The sequence below is a fragment of the Toxotes jaculatrix genome, chromosome 15 (genome assembly GCF_017976425.1).
Source record: "Toxotes jaculatrix isolate fToxJac2 chromosome 15, fToxJac2.pri, whole genome shotgun sequence".
Classification (NCBI taxonomy): Eukaryota; Metazoa; Chordata; class Actinopteri; family Toxotidae; genus Toxotes; species Toxotes jaculatrix.
The window spans coordinates 2,059,166-2,082,400 of record NC_054408.1 but is presented as its reverse complement, the minus strand read 5'-3'; the positions used below and the strand labels follow the sequence as shown (position 1 = coordinate 2,082,400).

General features: G+C 44.6%; 1 protein-coding gene across 2 annotated transcripts; it reads right to left on the bottom strand.

The window, feature by feature from the left end:
- Positions 1-5,723: 5,723 nt before the first annotated feature.
- On the bottom strand, positions 5,724-14,852 carry tnfsf11 (TNF superfamily member 11). 2 transcript variants are annotated; one of them, XM_041057870.1, is made up of 4 exons: positions 14,389-14,848; positions 12,302-12,337; positions 9,124-9,250; positions 5,724-7,663 (listed from the first exon to the last, which is right to left on the bottom strand). In XM_041057870.1, exons 1-4 carry the CDS (start codon positions 14,587-14,589, stop codon positions 7,236-7,238), a joined length of 792 nt encoding a protein of 263 aa, XP_040913804.1. In that variant the 5' UTR covers positions 14,590-14,848; the 3' UTR covers positions 5,724-7,235. The 2 variants fall into 2 exon arrangements, with proteins under 2 accessions (XP_040913804.1, XP_040913805.1); XM_041057871.1 differs by lacking the exon at positions 12,302-12,337 and having other exon boundaries at positions 14,389-14,852.
- Positions 14,853-23,235: the final 8,383 nt, after the last annotated feature.

Below are 23,235 nucleotides of genomic sequence, written 5' to 3'. Positions count from 1 at the left end.
GAGGAAGTCGAGCACATGTACTAACATAAATTCTTGATTCTAAATATGTAGCTTGAACTTTTGTTTTGTCATGGAGCCAAACGTATAACCAGCATTTACTGCTGCAGGAAAAAAGCAACGAGAGCAAAAAGAAAAGGGGAAGAGCTCAAAGATGCAAGAGACTGTCAAACGTTTCAGCTCATTTCACTTTGACAGTGGCTGCTCGGCCTCGTAAGGCTAGGGTTTAGCCATGGCTAGCTTAGCTTAGCTTAGCCGCCACAAAGCTATTAATCTCAGTGACAGCTGCTTTCAAGGACTGTCATCTCACCAGGCCAGTTTTAAATGACAGCTGGTGATGAGATGTGGTATTTCTTGAGCTGGGAAGACACTGCTAACACTCGATTTAATACTCCGTCTACAAATGAAAGAAATAGTGTGAAAAATGTCCGGCACAGTTTCCCAGACCACAGTGAGACATCTTCACATGGTTTATTTTGTCCAAAACAACCAAAGACTTGTCATTTACAATGATGTGAAACAAAGAAAAGGAAAAAAAAAATCTCTTTTTAGTTGCTGGAAACAGAGTGCAGAGGATTTGTTCTTGATTAATAAGGGATCATTTTCTATTTTCGATTGTTTTTGGTCGCCTGGTCTCCTGGGCCAGAATCTGACCGGTGATCCCTGCTGTCCCCAGACCAGAGAAAGGAGGTGATAGGTCGCTGGCTTGTTAGTATCAGAACCTCTGTATGAAGAGACTGTAAACATTTCTTTTCAGAGAGTCAATCAAAAGTTATGCAAAACAACCACAGAGACGCACAAAGACCACAGAGAAACAAAACAACTTCTAAGTCATATTAAATATTTAATAATCTCATCATCTCATTCTCATCTAATATGCTAATATGTTATTATACTATGAAAATATTTGACAGCCGCATCACTACGACCAACAAGCAGCCAACAACAACTAACAATGACTTGTCGGAGGGTCACACTGGTCTTACGACGAGCCAACCAGCAACTGAGCACCAGTCATTCAACAAATCCTTGGGTCAACAAGTCTGCCAACCAAACAAGCAAACAGCCAATCCATCCCCTCAACATGGGACGGAAAAAATACGAGAGGAAGGGAGTGAGGGATAAAATCAGGACCATATGAATGACATTCCAGCTTGTCTCGATTCTGGGTGTGTTGCTTGTTGTTGCTGGTGGTTTGGGAAGTCTGGGAGCCTCTGCTGATTTAGGTCTCATATGTTGACATTGTCCTGGCACAACCCCTTTGTCTGAGTCATCCCTCTGCCGTCACTGCATTACAGATCAGACTGACTGACTGACTGAGAGACAGAAAGGATGCATTGAAATTTTACACATACACCTCATATACTTATTTCATCTCAAGATTATCTAAAGAAGAGGTAGATCCCTTTTTCATAGTCTGTTAATGCCACTGATGCTTTGAGCTGATCAGATCGAGGGCTCTGAGTTGCAGGTGTCCTCAGGAGGATTAGCGTGTTAGTCCGTGTAACTCATGACTCTGTTCAGGTGTCACCACATCTTAGTGGAAGCTACCTGATCCATCTGAGACGTTTTATCCAGGGATTACTGTGAGGATTGCAGCTGCATCGCTCAGATGGGGATTCCCTCTCCATGTGCATGTGTGTATCGATGTGTATGTGTGTGTGTGTGTGCGTGAGTGTGGTTGCGTGGATGCATGCATCTGTGTGTATGTGTGTGTGTCTGTGTCTGTATTGTGTGTGTGTATCTGCATAAGTTCAACCACAGTCTTTCCTGTTTTTAACTTTATTAACATTCTCTCTTCCTGGGTGTAATTTTTCAGCACTGTGAGGTTGTTGTTTTTCTGTTTTTTGTTTTTTTTTTGTCTCTTTCTGGTCATTTTGCATCACTTTGCAGCCATTTTGTGTCTGGTTATGGTCCATGTGTGTGTCTTTGTAACCATTCTGCATCTCTTTTGATCAACTTTCTCACCAGAGATGTTAACAGTCACTTCATACGAAGGTTCTGACTCCGGCAGGGCGGGCACCTCTGGCCCTGCCTCTGCGAGTGGTTTGAGGAGATGATGGAATATGTTGCACATTTTTAAACAGAAATAAACAAAGACATAATCTGACTGCACAGAGAACGTATTGACTAACAACACACATCGTCCTGCCTTTCTTGTCTGTCTGTCTCTAATTCTCACACTCATGCCCACGCTCAACTGAGCGTTGGCTCATAACATTTTTTCGTCAGTGTCCTTCAGATTTTCCCAAATCTTCCTGAAATCAGAGCTCAGATGAAGACACATTTATTTTGGTTTCAGCGCTGATGGCCAGCTGTTGGCTCAGTGCTCATGAGGCTCAGCTGGCTCACTGGCTCGTCTGCTGTGCCAACAGTAGAGCAACTGACTACTGGGTATTTCTTAACACCATGATGAGTTTGTTTATGACGAGCAGTATAATGATATGACTTTTTCTGAGCTTGGAGTTGATGAATGTTAGCTGCTAATGGTGGCTCATATGGAGACACTTCCAAACAGCCACAAACAAACATAAGAACAGTTACAAATATTCACAATTGGATGATTCCCAGAATAACCACAGTCTGATGTGTTGGCCCCTGAGCTGCTCTACTGGAGCAGCTGGAGGTTAAGTTCCTTGCTCAGGGGCACCTCAGCTGTGGTAACATGCTTGTTCCAGTCCACAAAAGACCAACAAAAATGTAAGCACACTTCAGGGTATTGTTGAAATGGTTCAACACAGTCGGTGCTTAATTATGAGCAGGAAAATAAAAACTTTCCCAAGCCATTATTGGTTATATTAGAAAGCCTCCCTCCTCTCGAATGAACACATGACAAGATTCAAGGCTGACATAAAATCCGATATTGAAATGACTTTTTGTGAGGTCGATAAACCAAACTCACCATGAAGTCACTTTCAAGTGTATCACGCAGTTTCCTCTTTTCGGGGCACATCAAGGCATCGGAGACCGTTCTCTGAGGCACTGACGGTCTGACGGTGATCTCTGAGGAGTTGATCTTCGACGACTGCAAGACAGAAAACCTGATAATACCATTAATCATTTCAAATGAATTTAAAAATGATAAGTGTAAATGGTCATGCAGGGTAACATACCACTGAATAAACTGTAAGATTTTTTCCCGGTAGTTTGATGACCACAGGCCCCAGGTTTCAGATGTGCTCTCCGTGGTGCTGAAGCCAGGTCAAAAGGACAAGGTCAGAGAGGTCGCTGTGATGTTCGACCTGTTAAAGCTCATTATTAAGATCTTCATAGTGAGTGAAGACAAAGAAAAGATGAGACAGAGAGATGGATTTGAACCTGTGGACGTGACTTTGTGTGCGTTTTCGAACCAAAGTACCCATCAACCCCTTCTATTAATGGGTGTGTCCTTTGATTCCTCACAATGGGCTGACAACCCACACACTTTCGCGTAGATGTAGCCAGTCTGGCACACACACACACACACACACACACACACACTTTGCCGACAGCTCATGCAGGAGATGACAGGGCCTGGTTACAGTAATAACCCTCCTGCTATCTCACGCCCATGCGTCTGCAGCGTAGCCTGTAAATCTCACTCTGTTATTGTTTTAATAACACTAATGTTAGCATTAGCCAAGTGGTAAAAACGTCAGACATCAAAGACCAGAAACATCTGAGCTACACTGGGGTGAAGACAAAGGGCGAGGGCCCAGCTTGTGAAAATAGCAGGCCAATGCTGACTCAGCAGAGGAGTGTGTGTATGGCTGTGCCTGTGTGTGTGTGTGTGTGTTTGTTAATGTGCGTGGGCACAAATTTATACATCGATAGCACGAGTGGGTAAGTACGTGGATATTTAAATGTGTGTGAGCGTGCAAAACGCTAAGCAACCTGACTGCACACAGTCCACCCCCACCACTCCCACCCCACTCCCACTCCACTCCCACCCCACTCCCACCCCCAGCTGCTCGGTAAAACTGACTTCTAAGAGCTCCATTTCCTCCAAACCACAAAGTCTCATAAAGCTAAGCACCCATAGTTAGCTTAATGCCAATAACATCTATATTGATGCCTCTGGAGCTTCTTATTGGGGGAAAACACCCTGATATATTTTCCAACACATGACTTTGTTTTTCTGAATCAACAGCTCCACCTCAGAGCTGAGCCACAGGGAGAGGACTCTGAAATAACGTCTGATGGAGATGCAGCATCATAAAACCATAGAGGACACGAAGAAAGTCTCACATACTTTCCACTGGAGCTCGTCTGCAACAGACCGTCATGGAACATCTAAAGACCTGTAGTCGGGAGTGAAAACACAAGTCAGCAATCCATACTACGCCCTGTAGTGTGAGTTAAATCCATACCTACTTTGACAGGGATTGGGCCAGTGCCTTTCATTGCCACAGGCCGTTATGTTTTTACATATGCGAGTGATAAAATAAGCCGGTAAGTTCTGCACTTCTGCCAAATAGGCCAATTTTATGAACCACTGAGTGCAGCAAGCAAGTGAAACCTCTTTGTCTGTGTGTGTGTGTGTGTGTGTGGATGTGAGCGTATGTGTTGAGTGGGAGTTGTGTGTGTGTATGTGTGTGTGTGTACATATTCTGGGTGGGGGTCCAGTGGACGCCAAGCTTTCCATAATGTTTACTGACACAACACATTTTAATGGTTTCTGTTCAGTGCCAAGAATTGAGAAATCAAGTCACTTCAAAAGGGTGCCACACTACGGAAGTCCATTGTTTACACGTTTGGCTTCGGCTGTTTAAATCTGAAACACACTGGCCCTATGGACACCGCAGCCGGACTGCTGTGTCGTTGCAAAACTCTGTGCAAGCTTTGTTTGTTATTTGCATAAAATAGTTCTCAAAGAAAAAACATCAAAAACACAAACATTTTCCTTACAACACGTATTATTCTCTTCAAAGACATTTCACTAAAGCTTATTAAACATTACTCCTCTGTAGTCAGATCAGTCAGTGCTGTGCACTTCAGAAAGTAAGGCAGTGAAAGCCATGTCAAAACTTGAAAACTAATCAGCTCCTCGTGCACCTCTGCCAAGTGTTTCTCCTCAGACCCCAGATTTTATTTCAAACTCTCAGTAACGTTTGAACAATGAGCTGAAAGACGTGTGAGGTCCGGGCGTACAGCACAGACGTGTGAAGCTCAGCCATTCTCTGGCCATGTGCTGGTGAACGCCCAAGTGCAGACAATAGAGGAATTGTTTGGTTCTGTGTCCAACTTTAAAACAGTTAGTGTCTCGCACACATGCCGTGGGGCTTCATGGGAGACCCATCGCCACACTGATCAGCACGGCTTACACACATGGCAGCGGAGTCATGAAATTCTCATCATTCCCATCCCATGCAGTCTGTTTCTTGTTTATTCGGCAGGTCGCTCTGCGCCGTGGTCCAAACGTCTGCTGTGAGTTAGCAGCGCTGCAGCAGTGGGCGGTTTCTCTATACAACCTATCTCTGTAATGAGCTGGTGGGCCGCTCGCTCTGACCGGGGTTGCAGCGGGGTAAAGGAACAGCGTGACTTCACTCTTTGGCCACGGTGGTGTTGAATTTTCCAAAGAATGTGGAGATTATCAAATTGCACATCACAGTAATATTACAGTCAGGGTGGCCTGTTGATCAGGTCGCAGTGCGAGGTGACTGCAACCTGATCCTGCGAAGTTTAATCTCCTTCGCTGCTGAAGTAACAGCGCCAGCCTGAACTGAATGATGTCAATACACATCAAACACAGTTACAAAAGTAGTTTGTTTTATTAAAACGTACACAAACATAAATAAAAAGAACACTGAATGGAAAAAAAAAAATCTATCGGACGAAATCAGATGAAGATCTTACAGGTATGCTACAACTTTGGAGAAGAAACAATAAATCCATATTGCTTTTGGCTAGGCAAGTGCACACAGAATTGTCGAAATCAAGATACATAAATATGGAATTTAAAATGAAGCCCCTGTGTTTTAATAAGAAAAAGCGTGTCTACAATTTCCTTTAAGTGCTGAGTAATGAATGTCATACAGACATAAAATATAAATGATTTTTACAGCTGAAAGGTCACTTTAACAATGACCTGTCGCTGTAATTCTATAGCTAATAAATAAATATTTAGTGCATATTCCCATTTACCTCACTAAAGAGCCAAATGAAAAACAGAATTTAAGTTAACGATGAACCAAAGTCAATTTGGTTCCTCTAGTTAAAGAAGACAAGAGTCTATTCATGTCATTAATGGTCAGACAGTCCAGCTATCTGCATCGCTTGTTGATTGTCATAAACATAACAAATACATGTCATTTCCTCCTTAGTTTAAAATGACATTGTCATGTAATTGTCTTCAATGAAGCAGGCCACTCGTTAGAGACAGAAAACTGGATAACACACGAGTCTTTGGAGCACAAACATAAAACCTTCGCTTTAAACTGACTGAGTTCTTTAGAAAAACAATGTCAGAGTCAAAGTGAATCTTCCACATTATGTTTTAAGGGTGCCTTAGAGATTTTAAGGGTGCCATAAATCACCATCTAGCCGCTTATTCCAAATGATGCCGTTGAGTTACTTACTGTGAGGACGCCTCATTGCCTGCCATGTTCACACTTACAAAACCTTTCAGGAAAACATTTGTGCATTCGCTGCCGTGGGTCAGAGACAGGCCTGGAAGTCTTTGTTATTTTTATCCTGTGATAATCTGCTAAGTATAAGCATATGCTCCATCAGTTACGGTGTTCCTGTTGGACATTTTTTCCAACAATAAACACTGATAAATCCTTTCTTACTGCACATCCTGCCAACAAACTTACTTCCTTAGTTGCTCCCGTGTGGTTTGTTTAATTAGAGCACAAACACATGTTGTAATCTTAACTGAAATGTATTGAAATTTCCCAATACAAACCGCAGTACTGTCAGAAAAAATCTAAAAAAAAAAAACAAAAAACGTCCAGTGCTATTTTGGATGAAGTTGAGAGCTGTGTGTCTCATTTCATGGGGGCGGGAGGAGGGGTGGAGGGCGGCTGGCTAAGTGGCAAGACACGTTTTTAAAAAGGTGATTACCTTTTCCATTAGTTTTCTTGTTAAGGACTCCAGGGTTACTTGGTGAAGAGCAATGTAAAAAAAACAAACAAACAATAAACACATGTACAATAAAAAAACAGACGTTTTGACAAACCAACATTGTAAATGACTAACAGTGGTTCTTTGGCATATCAAATGTTCAGTAGCATGTCCGCTCCCCACGTGTTTAAATTTCAGTTACCCAACTTTATGGCCCCAAAATACGTCCCTTCTCCCTCCGGGTCCAGCATCCAAGCATTGGACACGTTGACAAACAAGGCGTCTCCCTCCTCCAGCCGCACTCCTCGGCCCTGCTGGGCGCAGTACATGTTATAGCTCGTGTTGTTCCAGCGCATGGTGCTGCCCGTCTTCATCAGAACTACAGCCTTGCTGTTCTGTTTGATGCTCTCGTGGTAGACATACTGGATGAGCTGGGTGTTGCTAACATCCACAGCCTGACCGCTGTCCTCTGGCTCGTACTTGTAGTAGCGGAAGCAGGTCTTGGCGTAAACATAGTAGAAACCTGACTCCATCACCAGCAGTTTGCCCTTCTGGTAGCCCATCCTGTGGTGGTACCCGTGCGTCTCGTCCCAGTCAATGGTGATGGCCCTCGGCTCACCCTCTGCATGGCAACAAGTTTGGGTTAACCTGGTCAATTCCTTCAATCCAAATGTACAAAGTGACTTTATGAAAGGACCATAGTGATCGTAGTGAACCTACAGAGAATGATCAGCCTAATCTGCAGCTCCTCTCTGCCTTGTGGAACTTTATAGTCAGTTTCAGCTCATTTTAGTGTTTTGGTTTACTCTCATCGTGTCGCCTTCAGCTGCAGCAGCAGCAGCTGTTTTCCGAGAAAAGGCTCTAAAAAGCCACTGTGAACTACGTGCTCAGTGGCAAACAGCAGACAGGCACAGTCAGAGAATAACTGAGGCAGCATTTATCAGTTAACCCTGTGAGACCTGAACTATGAAAGAATGGTCAGAAAATTCTAATTTTTCAAATATGAACTCTTTATTTGTCCCTTTGACAAAATGTAAAAAAAAAAAATTAAAAAAATAAATTCTAATTATATTTTTTGTTTGTATCACACATGTCAAAACATTTGGAAAAGTGAGGGGGGTCCACCAGGAGTCAGTATACGAGCATAAGAGTTCATCTAAAAGGGTTAAATGCAAAGTTTATGCTTGATGGTGATGCAATGAGTCCCAGAAATGTGGGTATCATATATGATACGTACGGGCTCACAGGGTTAAAGAGGCAGATATTTCCTTCAGGAGTTGGTGGAGACCAAAAAACAAAGCTAAAAGAGAGGGAATACTGGACTTAGATTCCTCAGGTGGACACGAACATCACTCCAGATTAAGGATCATGCTGGTCCATAACTGCTGGATGTGGAAATAAAGAACTATTTCCTGACAAGTTCCCAATATCAACTGAAAAGATGATGGTAAATGCCGTGCCCCCAAACGAGCAAAAGATCAGTTATTTGATGTTTAAGTCACGTGTAAGTTGGTTTCTAGGGAACATCTGTAACATCTGTTTGATTGAGTGAATCAACGAAACGAGGAGTAACAGTAGCATCACAAGCTGCAGTGTAAGTTTTAGAGTGGTGGTGTTTCATTCACATGGAGGAAGATGCTTTTCCCAGAGTTTCATCCGGTTTGGTGAGAGTGAAATATGCTAACAGAGCTGACATCATTCAGTCATTCATTGGAACTCTTTAAGATCGGATCCCATTAGCAGCACTGAGTCAGATCTGTTGACTGTATTCAGTATTACATCTTTTACTCTTCATTCTGAACAGGCCATATATTAGCAAGCTAGCGTTAGCTTTGCCGGGAGTTTCACTCAGTTATGCAGAAGTTGGACCGGCTGTAAATAAAACAACCAATCTCTGCATAAGAACCAGTTTGTGCAGGGAAATTTAGTGACGCATAAAATTCCACTTAGCAAACACGTTACCGTTTGGCTCACGCTGAATTTGGAAAGAACTGGTGCCACCAGACTCTTTATACCAAAGTTAAATTATGTTTGTAAAAAAAAAAAAAGAACAAACCAACAGATTGCACTGAGTGCACTCACTCTTAGAGTACTCCTGATACGCTCTGATCGGGAGATGAGCTGATGGCAGGCTCTCTTTGGGAGTTTTGCACCGCCTGTTTTTCCTGGTGTCTCTCAGAGCGTTCAGCACCGGCTCCGTCTGCACCTCCTGCAAAAAACACAGGAGAAGCTCATTTAACAAACACCGTCTGGCAGATGAAAGGTCAGAAAACATCACTTTCGTGGGTGTGCGTTGTCCTGCTCAGCCTAATCTGAAACTTACACCCACATCAGTAAACAGACATCAACAGTTCACCCACACGTTTTCTTAAAGCATCAATCTTTGATATTTTGACATCTCTTACCACAGCTTTGTTCTTCTGTCTCTTTGAATAAGTGTCTGCTTGTATGGAATTGTGTGTGTCTGTGTGTGTCTGTGTGTGAGTAGTGGATGAGCATACATGTATTGAATGTCTATGTACATTATCCATCTCTCAGATCTGCTAACATCTTATTACAGCCATGGCTGTAGTCGGGGCCGGAGGCTGTGACAGGGAGGCCTCCTGGTGAGTGTAACCTTACAGCTAGATTGCACTTCCCATGGCTTTGGCACAAATAGTATCTGGACTGAATTCAGCCCAGAGTGCTGATTCTATTCAGGGCCTATGATGCCGCCACTCGCATTCTGAGCTGGTCTGTGCTCCTCAGGCAAGACAGAGCATATATTCTCAAGGAAAACATGGTTTCCCAGCAAGTAAACAGTTACTGCACCAGAGCTGCCAAGTCTCTGACACATCTGGCACAGGATTAAATTATCAGGGGTAAGTGTTTTGTTTTCTACCTCTACCTACGATCTTACACTCACACAAGTGATCTCAGGGACAAGTGAGAGTTTTATAGTTGTACCACAACTGAAAGGCTCTGCAGGAGAGCAACAATTTCAGGTGCAGCTGTTATGAAGTTAGTACAGTTTGCGTGTTTGTTGAATTGTGCATCTGTTCACATTTTGCACCAGATACAAATACATATCAAATGTCAGTCAAATATCTTGATGTTTTTTTTTTGTAACATATCCTGAAAGTGTTTCATGATTTTCTTCTGATCCAAAAAGCTCAGGTATCCTGGCATCACTATCATCTCGCCCTAACTCTGAGCCAACACCTAAAAACAGGACAGGGAAATGGAAGGTGTTGAAAGAATTAAACCAACTTAAAAACCACACACAGCACCAGTTCCACCAACACCATTAACATGGTTTTGCAACACTGCACCTGTTCTGTGCTAATATTACTGTGAAGTATTTATTCACAGCCCAAGTCCAGACAAATTTGCACGACTCTCACACTAAGATTAGCACCGTCTCTCCTCCAAAAACAATTTACTGCACAAACATGTTTTTGGTGCAGCATTTTGGAACGAGACAGGGGTAAACAACGTCTTGCCAAGGCTACAAAGCAATTGTGAACGGGCTCCCAATTGGCCCCACACTGTGGGATCTATCTTGATTTGTGGTGAGACCACGTCATACCTCTTTAACCACAGAGAAAAGATTATTTAAACAAGGTGGCAGCAGCTTGGCAGCGTCCTGATCTGCAGTGCGATCTAGAATTAAAGGGCAACACGGTGACAGCCACTCTGCACCGAGCGGAGCTGCCACATGACGGAGAAGCGTCGGCTGACTCGACTGCACATGCTTGGTCCTGCAATACCACAGTGCACACAGGCTTCAGCTCAGCCCTTTAACTACGCACCACACACATCATTCAGCATCTCTGTTATGTTGATGAGTGGTTTCTGAGATGCTACCCTTGAACAAAAGTCCTCTCGCTCAAAGCCTGGCCACCAAAGCAGACTGTCTCCTTACACAGTTGCACAGATCTCCACAGGCCGTAAGCACTGGGATCATGAGCTGTGTCTGATTCATGGTCCTGTGTTCTCACCACTCCCCGTGATTGCACTGACCACAGCCCCAGCCCGGTGCAGGCCAGGCCCGCACATCCTGTCTCACATCAAAGAGCCGCACCGTGAAGCTGAGCCGACAGAGGTCCACTGAGGCTGTCTCTGTCTGCAGAGATCACCGGGGGGTCTCAGGGCTGACTCTAACACAACACAGCGTGGGCCAAGTGAACCTGTCACCCTGACACCTCATAAAGCTCCCAGCACGTCTCCCTGCGCTCCATGGGAAACAGCCGAGGGCAAACGACACAATGAGCTCCTCAGTCCAAGACAGGCTGGGTGGTTTGTGTAAGTACTCCACCAGGGATGCCAAGGGCAAACACAAATACATACTTTCAAAGGAAATTAAAGCATTACGGGCAATCCTTTTATTCTGTGTTATTTTACTTCCTGGATGGTTTTCACTTTCGCTCTGTGAAACCTGTGCCAAAAACCGGGTGACTTCCAAAAAGGGATGAGAGAAAAAAAAATGACATCAATAATTAAGAATTCCTATTTTACAACTCCCCAGTGCTACTGCTGAGCATCGAAGAAACACTCTGTGACCGCTGACGCCAATGAGTGACTCACCAATAGCTGATGCAGTAAACTACTTTCTGCGAACAGTGCCAGTACACGATTAATCAAACTCGTGGAAAAAATCCTACACACTCTGCTACTTGACCTTTCATCAAAGGCAGAAAGGTGTTTTTCCTGCTGTGCTCTGACCTCTCCTCAGCCTGGGTGACCACCTAGGATTTGGTGCTTGCTTTACAGAAGCTGTGGTATGAAGTGAAAACACACCCATGGGAAAATCTTCTGTCAGTAAAAAATTGCAGATGACTATCTTCTTTACTTTTCTCTGCCTTAACTCTTCTTCTAGACACACTCTGTACTTCCCCCTTGACAGTGACAGGAAGAAGTACCTGGTCTACCTCAGAATGTTCTGAAAGCACATCAGAGTTGGTCTGTGACACATTATTCTCTGTAACCTCCAACTTTGTTTCTCCACAACTTCTCTTTGGTGGCATGTCAGACTCTTCAAAGCAGATCAGTGAAAGGCTACACACGAGGAAGTCTTTGGAATCAGAAGTTTCACTAACAGCAATAAGTCCCAACAGTTAAAAATGTTTCAGAGCACAGGTGTGTGTTTGGTGCTGCAGCAGGAAGGAAACTTGTTAAAATGCAGTTTCTCTGTGTGGACTTTTCTCCAGTCAGACGGTGTGTTGTGTTGTGTTGTGTTGTGTTGTTGTGTTGCCTGAAGTCAACCAGGACTCAAACTCACCTCAATAGGCCGATTTGGGGCCGCGGACAAATCTACCTGGAGACAGAAACATATGGGTGATGGTTAGAGTCCGTGTGAAAGAGACCACAGTTATGTCATCTCTAATGAGATTTATCTGATGTGACAGAGCTCCCCTGACAGGTGTGGGTGGAAGGAATATTTCACAAAACTAACAGGAAGCAATTCAGTTTGGATGTTTGTGTGTGTGTGTGTGTGTGTGTGTGTGTGTGTGTGTGTGTGTGTGTGTGTGGGAGGTTAAGTTATTTTCCGCATGTCACTCTGCATTTCACCGCAGCAAGCAAAAGGCAAAAGTCAGATGGATTTGGAGACGGAGCACTGGTTCACATTTGCAGGGCTGTTGGCTCTAATTTAATACACCTACATTAAAAGAACTGGCTTTCATGCACGCACGCACACAGCTTGATGCACAGAGACGCACAACAATAAAGACACACTTCAGCCCGCGCGTCTGAATCAGACCAGTGTTTTTAAACCTGCTCTGCTCAGCACATTCCTACGTAGGCACGGCGCTGTGTGGATTCCAGCTCTCCTCTCCATCTCCAGGAAGTTGTACAGGTGCTGAGGGCAGATGATGGCTCAGGGTCTGACTCATGTGGAAAGTGCTGCCATCTGCAGCTGTCATCGAATTCAGAACCACAGCTCCAACTCTGACCAGCCAGAAGGCCTCTCCAGCTGCTGGGTACTCGAGGAACGCTTTAATCACGGCCAAAGAGCGGGATCTGAATCCATCTCATCACATCATCAGATCAGTGACACACACATGTGCTTTTACACAAACATCATAACAGCCGTGAAACGAAGCGTTGGCTCTCTGAATTTTTCTGATCCTGGCCCTGGTTTGTTCTCTCCCTCCCTTTCTTTTCCTTTCTTCCTCTGGCTCACATCCAGTACATAACTGGCTACTACCACACTGCAATGTGTTTATGCCAAAGACAAGCCAAAGAAATTTAACACACAAACACTGAGAAAGAGGCAAACAGAAAGTCAGGGAGGGAGACAGATGCTCCCCAGGTGAACCTGAAGCATCCTGACAGAGCGGAGATGTGGTCTGCTCACTTGGCTTGTTGAAACACGACAATTATTCAACTCCAAAACCGCCATAAAGTAACAAAAACAATCGTGGCACAGTGTAAATGTTATTTTACAAGATCACAGACAAGCTGCCTACGAGATGGCAAAGATGGCCTCGCGAAAACCGATGGACCGTGTAGGGAGATGTGTTTTGATCGGATCTCTGACTTTGAACTGTCAAACCCGCAGCAAGTTAGAACATCCAGTGTCCCGCGAACTTTGCCAGACTTTTCTGTCTCCTCAGAAAGAGCTCTGCTTACACTCACACGTTTACAGCTCAGGACACATACAAATTATAAATACAACCCCCGGATGGCATGTAAACACCCGCATGAAGAACTGCAGCCCGGGAGCCTCAAGTGAGAACATCTGTATCTTCCAAACAAGTCATCTCACAAAACTGACATGTGTGTTTGCAGCGAAGTCTTTGCCGGGACGCCGAGATCTTATCGCTTCGAAACGGATTCACGAGGCTTTGAATCTCGGAACAATGTCTTGCTGAAATAACTAATCTCCGTGGAAAATTTCATCAGGTCTTCTTGAGATGCTATCAGCCGGGGTGTTTTTACAGCGAGGGAAGAAGCGTTTTAACTGCGTGCACCGAGGCGCAGCGCCTTCAAAGAGACGCCAAGAGAGCACGAAGCCCCGGCGCACGAAGCTGCGAACACTGGCTCGATGCTGAGCCTTTTTTCTTTTCGTGTTTTACTTCTGTAGATTACATCTGCTGCACTTCTGAGAGCACACACCGCCGAGCTCGGAAACTTATCTTGCGTTTTATGGCATTACGGAATTGCTTAATTGCCGGACTATCTCCACTCGCTCGTAGCCCAGAAGAGAACTGTTGACAATATTCGTAGATAAATATTTAAAGACAGGACCAAAGCTTGAGTGAACCCACAAACAAGCTGACGGCAGTGAATGACTTTGCAAAGTGCCTCATTGCGCAATGGTAATCAAAACCCAAAGCAAACCACAGAGTGTCGTGTTGAGCCTACCTCCTGCAGATAACCTGTCAGGTGTAACAAGATAGCCACGCTAGAAGCCACCTGAAGCAATCCCATAACAGCCAGGGTCCCGAACAGGAGCGGCCGGTAAGTGGGCTCCGAGCTCTGCACCGGGTGGAAGCGGTGCTGCCCTGCCTCGATATGAACATTGTTCCGCAGGTAGCCTCTGTACTCGTTGTGGGTAGCTGCCATGATGCGCGCTCTGTGTGTGCCGTTCAGCCCCCGGACCAGGTCCCAGACTCAATGCAAAGGAGGAAGGAGACAACAAGAGTTCCTATAATCAGCGGTGGGTGGGCAGAAAGAGCTCGGTTCCCCGTGCAGCCAATCAGAGGGGCTCTCCGGTACTCTGCAAGACCGACGGAAAAGGCTGAAACGAGACTGGCAACCAGATCGACCTGAGCATGCGACAGGTAAAGCGGGCTCTTTATGGCAACAGAAACGTTTAACACGTAATCCACCCCCTCTGCGTGTCCACACCCCCGGTGACACACACTCAGCGCAGGAAGGCCGCGCTCAGCGCAGCAGGGATGCAGCGGAGAAACAGTGTGGAGGGGGGGGGGGGGTCTTCTTTAACCCGTTAGTCATCAGTTTACACGCCTATGAACACAAAAAAGAGGATTTAAACTCAGCAAAAAAAAAAAAAAAAACTGACAGTAAATACATAAAATAACAAATAAAACGTAAACTGAAACCAAAATTTGAATTCCTGAATCGGAAACTACTATTTTCATAAACAAAATACAGAAATAATGAATTCATCTTATTAATTTTTAAAATGAGGCGATTAATGTAGTATTTTATCTAAAGATCCCACCAGACACGTTTTTAAGTGCTGTAAGATGTCTCCTACGTCTGTGAGTTACAGCACATACTGGACCATGACTGGGTTCATGTCACACACACACACACACACACACACACACACACACACACACACACACACACACACACACACACAGATCATAAACTCAGATTTAAGGTGAACATAAATAAAGTTTACAGCTCCTGCAGATGAAAGTCTTGTCAAGCTGAACGTGCTCCATCCTGCACAGTGAAGCTCTAAAAAGAGAAGAAAAAAAACATTTTTGAGTGAAGGAGGTAGAGACATAAAGCTATGTGATGCTAATTCATGCATCTCAGTATTATGCAATAAGACTGGTGTGGCAGACTGGGCTCATTAGAGCACCAGAGCTCAACTGTTAGTCACATCAGACAAAACCGTAACACTGATGAATGAAATGAAACGAAACCATCAACATTAACATTTGTGGCATACCTGGAAACCGTTATTCATAAATTCATCATGTCTTATTGTAACGGTCTTTAAGCTGGAATTGGGAAAAAGTCCCTGGTGGACGTCCAGCTGGTTGAGTATGCAACAGCTGGATGGTGAAGCAAGAGATGGGATGTTTTTTTTGTTTTTTTTTATTGCATTTGCTGCCGGCTGTGGCTCAGCGTGCTGCCATGTTCACATGATGGTTGTCACTAAGCAGAGACTCTTTAAAGTCCCTGCAGCTCAACCAACCCCGTCTCTTGGAAGATGCATTTGCATACAACTAAACCACAACAGCAAATACATTTTGTGGGAGATGTAATCACCAGCTCCCATTTCCTTTAAATTTATGTTCATCTCAAAAGTTCATTTTAACCCACAAATCTTTATTTTCTTCTTAATCTACAAATATTGAGCTTTACTTCACTTACTGAAGTATATTCCTCAGGTGGAGGTAAGATAAAATACTGAAGTAAAAATATAGATGTAGCACGTTGTAGGTTTGCTCCATGAAACCACTTGTTTAGTCACCATGACAGGGCCAGTCTTATCTATTTCCAGCTACACTCTCTGAACTGGAAATCGTCTCTCTCAGTGACTAGGTCGTGATTCAGAGGAGATTCAAAACAGGTATTCTGAGACAGGAAATGCAGCTTTAACCAAAAAAGATTTACTCCTCAGAATAGGTAATTCTTTTTTTTTTTGTTCCTTGTGTGAGACACAGAGGACGGATGACAACCAACCTGGATTTCCACTATTACAGCAAGTGAAGAAACTAATTCCAAACCTGAAAACACCTCATCACAGTGAGTCACATTGTGTATGTGGATTTGTCTGGCCACAGTTATCCCTGACAGGCCTTCCTACATGAGCAGACACATGTCATTTCCTCTCACCTTCATTTTCATGTGTAGAAGCTGCATCTTACCACAGTCTTATGAAGGGAATTAGTTAAGACTTAACCTTAACTTTTAGTTGCATTATACCAACCAAGATTACACAGAGTTGAACAAGAGCCAAAAACTTTCTGCAGTACGATGACAACAAGCTTTATTGTTGTATTGTACTGAACTTGACTACCGTTGGTTTGATGACAGATGAAACAATGTGTGGCTCCACATGAAAAGCCACATAAATGAATGTGTATGTTTACTGACTGTTAACGTTCTGCAAATTTCCTCTGAAGTGCCCACCTACCTTCAGACGATGAGTTTTTGTCTTTTTCTCCTTTAACATCATCATCTGTCTCACCTCTCATCATTCATTTTAAAGTAAGCTGTTTCTTTTTATTTTTTATTTCTTGCCCAAATTTGTATGAAGACATTGGTACCGTGCTCTCACGTCTGTGCACTGTCTATAAAGCTTCAGCCAGCAGGCAGTTAGCTTAGCATAAAGGCTGGAAACAAGTGGAAAAGCTAGCCTAAAGAAACTGTTCCTTTGTTGTTGATTTTTTTTAGGACTATAGGACTAAGGTACAAGCTGTGTACACAACACTGACATACTGTCACAGTTTATTTTGGGTCCTGTTCCTGGCGTCCTGACAAATCTAGATTTAATATTCACTCTACTTTAAGCTCCGTCTCCCTTTCTGTGGAGGGAAGTGTCTGTCTCTCCTCCTCTGTTTTCACCAGCTGGTTGTTACCTGCATCTGTCTGCTGTTTGGTGCTGGACGGGTCATGTGTGGTCATTTTATTTAAGCTTTTTTGCACTGAAATTGTTTCTGAGAGCAGTGAGAGTGAACCAAAAGAGTAAAATTGTGTTGTGTTAAACCAGATGCTGAAGTTTTCCTGTTGAGCCAGCTGATTATTCTCTGGGGGTTTCAGTGTGATCGACTCCTTTCACATGAAACACAATCATTTGATCCATTGTTGGTATGAAAACAGTGATTCATGCAGCTGTAAATGACTGAGAGAACTGTGTGTGCTTGTATGGCTAAAAGATTCACTGAACCTAAACCCAGTGTCACAGCTTCAGCTACGTACCTAAAAAAAAAAGTTAAAAAACAAACAAGATGATACTATTAATTCTCATCTCCTATTATAATCCGCTTACACATACATTCTCCAGAAAATGCACAATAAGGTATTGTCACATGGCACAGCCGGACCACCTCATTAAGGCTGAGTGTCCACAGACGGTCCAGCGGTCACACATCGTGGCTGTTGCAGCATCTAAACATGGCAGTGGCTCCTGTTAGCCCAGAGAGTGACCTCCCTAACCTCCCCTGTTTTCCCACTGCCAGCAGAACAACAGTGTAGTATTTGAAAACCCAGCAGAAAACGAACCTCCTTTAGGAACAGGAGTTATTTTAGGCAGAAGCAGTGACAATGGAAAGGAGGGGTGGTTGTAGTAGGTTGGGTGAATTTGCGAAATCCAAGCGAATTTCTGGGTGCCAGAGGAGTTCATGGGAGAAAGCTGGCTTTTTATGTGTGCACCCTCCCCCTCTCCCCCTCCCCCAAACCATCAAACCTCATGGCGCTACAATCATTTAATACTCCATCATTATGGGCTTTCTAACTTCATAAAACCACACACATGATTTTGGTTATGTTGTAGTACAACCACATCCCCCCCCCCTTACTATTGCGCTCGTTTTTATAACGTTTGTATAGAACTGCCTCTGTTGATGTTTTGCTTCTGAGACGTAGCACAAGGACTGGAGTCCGTGTTCAGCCAGGAGTTTCTCCTGAATGTTGCTGCAGAGGGAACACAGCGAGGACGGAGAGCTTATCTTTCCCAGGAGACCTTTTGAACTCATGTCAGAGCTCCAGCGACCTTCTGCTCTTGGCTGGCCGTGGCCTGATCTTGGCACCGGTTCTGGATGTGGTACCATGAAGTGCTCTTCTCTTCAGTCAGGGGTCATTAATGAACCGTGAGAACCTGTGTTTAGCTGTGGGTTTCCTGTACCCTCAGCAATTTCCTCCAGGAGTCAGGAGCTCGGCGCTGCGGCAGAGAAGAGCAGAGGCGAGGTTTGGGCGGCATTCAGGTTAACGTGTGTTTGTTTGGGTTTTATCACACTTTTATTCATGTCGGGCTGATTCTCAAGCGTGCATGTACAAGCACTGATATGTGTGTGTGAGGGAGAAAGAGTGTTTGGATGGTTTCCATGCCCTTGTGTTTTTCTACGCACTGCCTGCCAGAGAGTGGAACCTGATGCTCTTTCAGATGATGACAGACGGCCAAAAGCCCTGTAGCTGAAGAGAGAGGGAAAAAAAGATGGAGTATGAATGAGAGAGAAGGGTTGAGGAGAGGTAAAATAGAAGACTAGAGAGAGAGAGAAATACAAAAGTGCCCATATAACATGCAAAGATTAGCATGCAAAGATTAAACTTGAGACAGGGTGTTTACCTTTGCCACTGGCCAACTCTTGCATTGTTATAAGCAACTGATTATCCCTGGTTTTAAGAGCATTCCTAGTTAACCATGCCCTCACACTCACCCCGACGTTAAACTCAGAAACCTCACACTTATCCATGAACCCTGACGTCAGCAGTTTATCCCGTCTGAAGTATCGGGGTCAAGGGTGAAGGTTCGGGGTTCACAGACAGTGGAGACTGTGGAGTCACAGTGAGCAGGGTCCGGTCAGTCTGGTTCTGCCCATGGCTATTTCAGCTTCAAAGCAACCAGCATGATTCCACTGGATTCAGCCTGTTTTGAAACCAGAAGGGTAGAAATGCATAAATTAGAGAAGCCAAATATGAGGAAATGGTTGAGCTGCTGCCTGGCATAAATATTTGATGGCACGGATCCTGGACACTGCTGCGGTATTAGTATTTGATTAACTGAGAGCTTGAAATGATAACATGCTTCCTCAGGAATCCTCACGCATGAGAGAGACGCTGAACGTCTGAAGTAGAACATCTTAAAAACAATTTACTTTACTGGTCTCTTTCATCTGACTGAGAAGCTGCTTTTAAGACTCACGGCATGAAGAGCAGAGAACTGTCTCTCTCCCCTCACTCCCACATCCTCTGTGGTAAGAAGGTCAGTCCAAGTCTGCTATAACACACACACACACACACACACACACACACACACACACACACACACACACACACACACACTCGGCCTTTCTGACTGTCTTGCTCCTCGCTCAGAGCGTCTTACATTGCCGCCTCCATAGCAACCCCAATGTTTACACCCCACTCCCCTCCACCTCCCCCACCTCTCCGGTCACATCGCACCGGCCTGCGGTTTTATCAAAACTACACATTTGAAAAGAAAATTGGAGCGATGATCAGCCCAAACAGGGATATTCCAGACCATTAGGCAGATCCTGTTTCAGCTGATGTGTGTGGGTTAGAGAGTGTGGGAGAGTCGGGGTTGAACACAGCAGACTATCAAAGCAGGCACTTCTGGACTGTGTGGAGGGAAACACTGTAAAATGACAAGTGACACCACCAGAGCTGGCAGCAGAGCCGCATGCATCACAGTGTATTATTTATTTTTAAGTAATTATCTGACTGTTATGGGACTAATGGTGCTCCTCGGATTTCCTCTGGAGCAGCGACGCGTGGGAACGGGCTATGGGAGGGGTCACATGACCACGCCTGCCGAGAGAGGAAGAGGATGTCCTGTGAGTGGTAGCCCTTACTGGATAAAACAGACCACTCTCCTCATATTTACATAAACACAATGAGGCATTTTCAAAGAACAACTGAAAAAGAGCAAATAGATTCAAGACCTAAGGCCGTTTAAAATTTTCAAAGCGCTTCATTAGGCTTCATCCTCTGGGAACCATGAATATTTCTGCAAAATTTGGTGCCAATCCATCTTGTAGATTTGGAGATGGCTGTTTAAAAGAATAACTGAAAACTCTGACCTGATGGTGGCGCTACAGGAAAAGTCAGAGGCTCGTCAAAGTAATTAGGATTCATGCTCTGGACCAACCAGCTGACACTGTCAAACCGACATTGCCATCCCTAAGATCCTTGCTGTTAACATGGCTAAAAATATGCAGCTGGAGACTCATAGAAAAACATGTCAGAGTATTTACTGCACACACCCATGTGGGCACACACAGCTGCAAAAAAAAAAAAAAAAAAAGATGGACTTTTGCTCAGTCAGTGGGAGCCAAGCTTTTATTGTTTAAAACGCGTGTGAACCGACGCCGCTCCCCCAGCTGGAGCTTAAATCACTCGCTGAGAGTTAAACACTCAGTCTGTCAGCGCTCGCCCGGTGCTCCTACATCCTCCTCTCAGCCCCTGCTCCTTCCTCTCTGCGCCCCTTCTTCCTCCCATTACATCACATGGCAGACAGTGTTGCCTCTGTCCCAACACCCCAATACAGAAGATTTTCCAGTGATACAGTAAAGCACCTACAAGAATCCCACACTTTGATTTGTTCAGGTATGTAACCTGGAGTGGGGTTTATTATTGTAATGTTTAATGAGGTTGGATTGTGCAGCTGGAATACGGAAACCTCTGGAAGGAGGGCGTGGCTTTGTTCAGATATGAGTGACACACACTGTGTAAATCTGACATCTTGGACGACCTCTTGAGCTACATACTTTTTCAAACCACATCTCTCTTGTGAAGCATTCATTCATACAAAAGGAGATCCATCGCCAGTGTGACTGCCATTGCACCAGGCTGCAAAAGAGGAAGAGGGGGAGGATGAGGATGAGGATGAGGATGAGGCCAGAGGGAAAAAAGGAAGGAAAAACACCAGGGCAGGACTGCCCATGACATCAGCAGGAGAAGTCTCGCTGGCCATGTCAGGATCTCCCAGACTTGACCTCTGCTTCCTCGCTGCGGTCACTTCAAAGTGGCCCGGCGCTGACCTCAGGACTCAGACCACACCGTCATCGTCAAGGTGGCCGTGGGTGTGGAAGAAGAACCCTGAGGTCATCGAGACAGCGGGGTTTGTCAAGATGTTTCCTCACTAATGTGGAGGTCTGTCAAACCCAAACTTACGCACACACCTGAGTCAATACAGCAGTGGGTGTAAGCAGACAAAAGATGAGCTGAGACACAACAGCAGATGAGGCAACCCATCTGAAATGAAAGGGTGAAAGCCTGCCTCTGCTGCTCTCCGTTCCTCCAGGGTGGGAACAATGGTGCGCAGTGCACCAGCTGAGGGATGCTTGTTGTTTTTGTGAGTCAGACAGGCTCACTACTCATGTTCACAGATAATACCTAATATTATTTACCACGTTACCAGGTCCACACCAAGCTCCAACTGCTGTTTTCAATCACTAAAGAGTCAAAACAGAGCTGTCGGTTTGGGAAACACCAGCAGCCCCTCTTGACTCTGATATTTCCCCTCCACCCAAAGGTCACTCTTCCTGCTCTCTTCCAATCAGTTTCAGATAAACACTCATAATTTCAACATGATTCAGCTGTTCCCTCTCACATAGGCTCTTATCTCTCGCTTTTTCCCATCCCCATTTCATCATTGTCTCCATCCCTTTGCTCCCACGCTGATACTTTTCATTGTGCCAGGATCACAGTTGCCCTGGGAGCTAAGTTTTAGACGTTTTAGCTCCCTTGGGAAGTACTTCTAAAGTTGCCAGGGTGTAGGCTGCATGGAAAGATTGTGGATGGCTTAAGTAATGTTAAAAAAAAAGGAAATTATAATCTGATTTAGAAATGTATCCACATAAAGTGCAGGAAAACTAGAGCACTGATGTTATCGACCAGCAGAACACACACACAAGCATGCAAAATGTAAAATGACTTGAATTCTCTCCTCTTTCATAAATCCAGTGGGAAAGTTGGACACGGAGTAAAAAGAAAAGAAAAACTTTTTCCAAGTTTTTCAATTTGTGAAAAGATTTAAAATATTAGATTTTCTACTCCATAAATGTTTTCAGTATTACATTTGGACCCAGAAGTTTTTGGACTGCAGGACTTCAACCTCCGCCTAAAACAATTGATCACAAGTTCCAGGAGAAAATTCATTTCTGAATTAGCTTTTATGTCAGACTCTGTGGAAGAGCCTCACTGCTCTGCATGCTACAGCACAGTAGGTCATCCAGTGTGATCTCAGTCCCACCTCTGTGATTCAGCCCCTTGGCTCATTAACCGCTCACACCTATTAGTCCATGGTGATGAAAGAAAGAGCAGACGCATCAGGAAGAGATGAACTAAAAGAAAAAAACAAAACAAAGGAGATGTTCTTCAGGCCGGAGTAAACAAAAGCCGAGTAGAGATGATGTAGCTGGTTTTCCCCTTTCCCCACACAAAGCCCAGCACAGTATATCATGGATTCCATGGGCCTGACTCAAACATCCCCCCCTCCTCTCCCCCCATTCAGTGGACTCTCCCAACAACCCGGCCGTTTGTTGCTGTTGGGAGGGAAGTGATGTCATTGATTCACAAATCGACACGGCGGGTGGGGGGGCACCAAGCCAGGACCCAGCCTATCTGATGTCAGAGACATCAGATGTGTGTCTGTGTGTGTGGCACAGACTGAGTGTGGTATGTTATCGGGCTCCCGTCTGTCTCTCTGTAATGCTGACTGATGATTTTCTGCACAATGACTGCCATGCATTGCTTGTTGTACAGATGACGTGTGTGTGTGTGTGTGTGTATATATATGTGTGTGTTTGTGCTCATACTGTA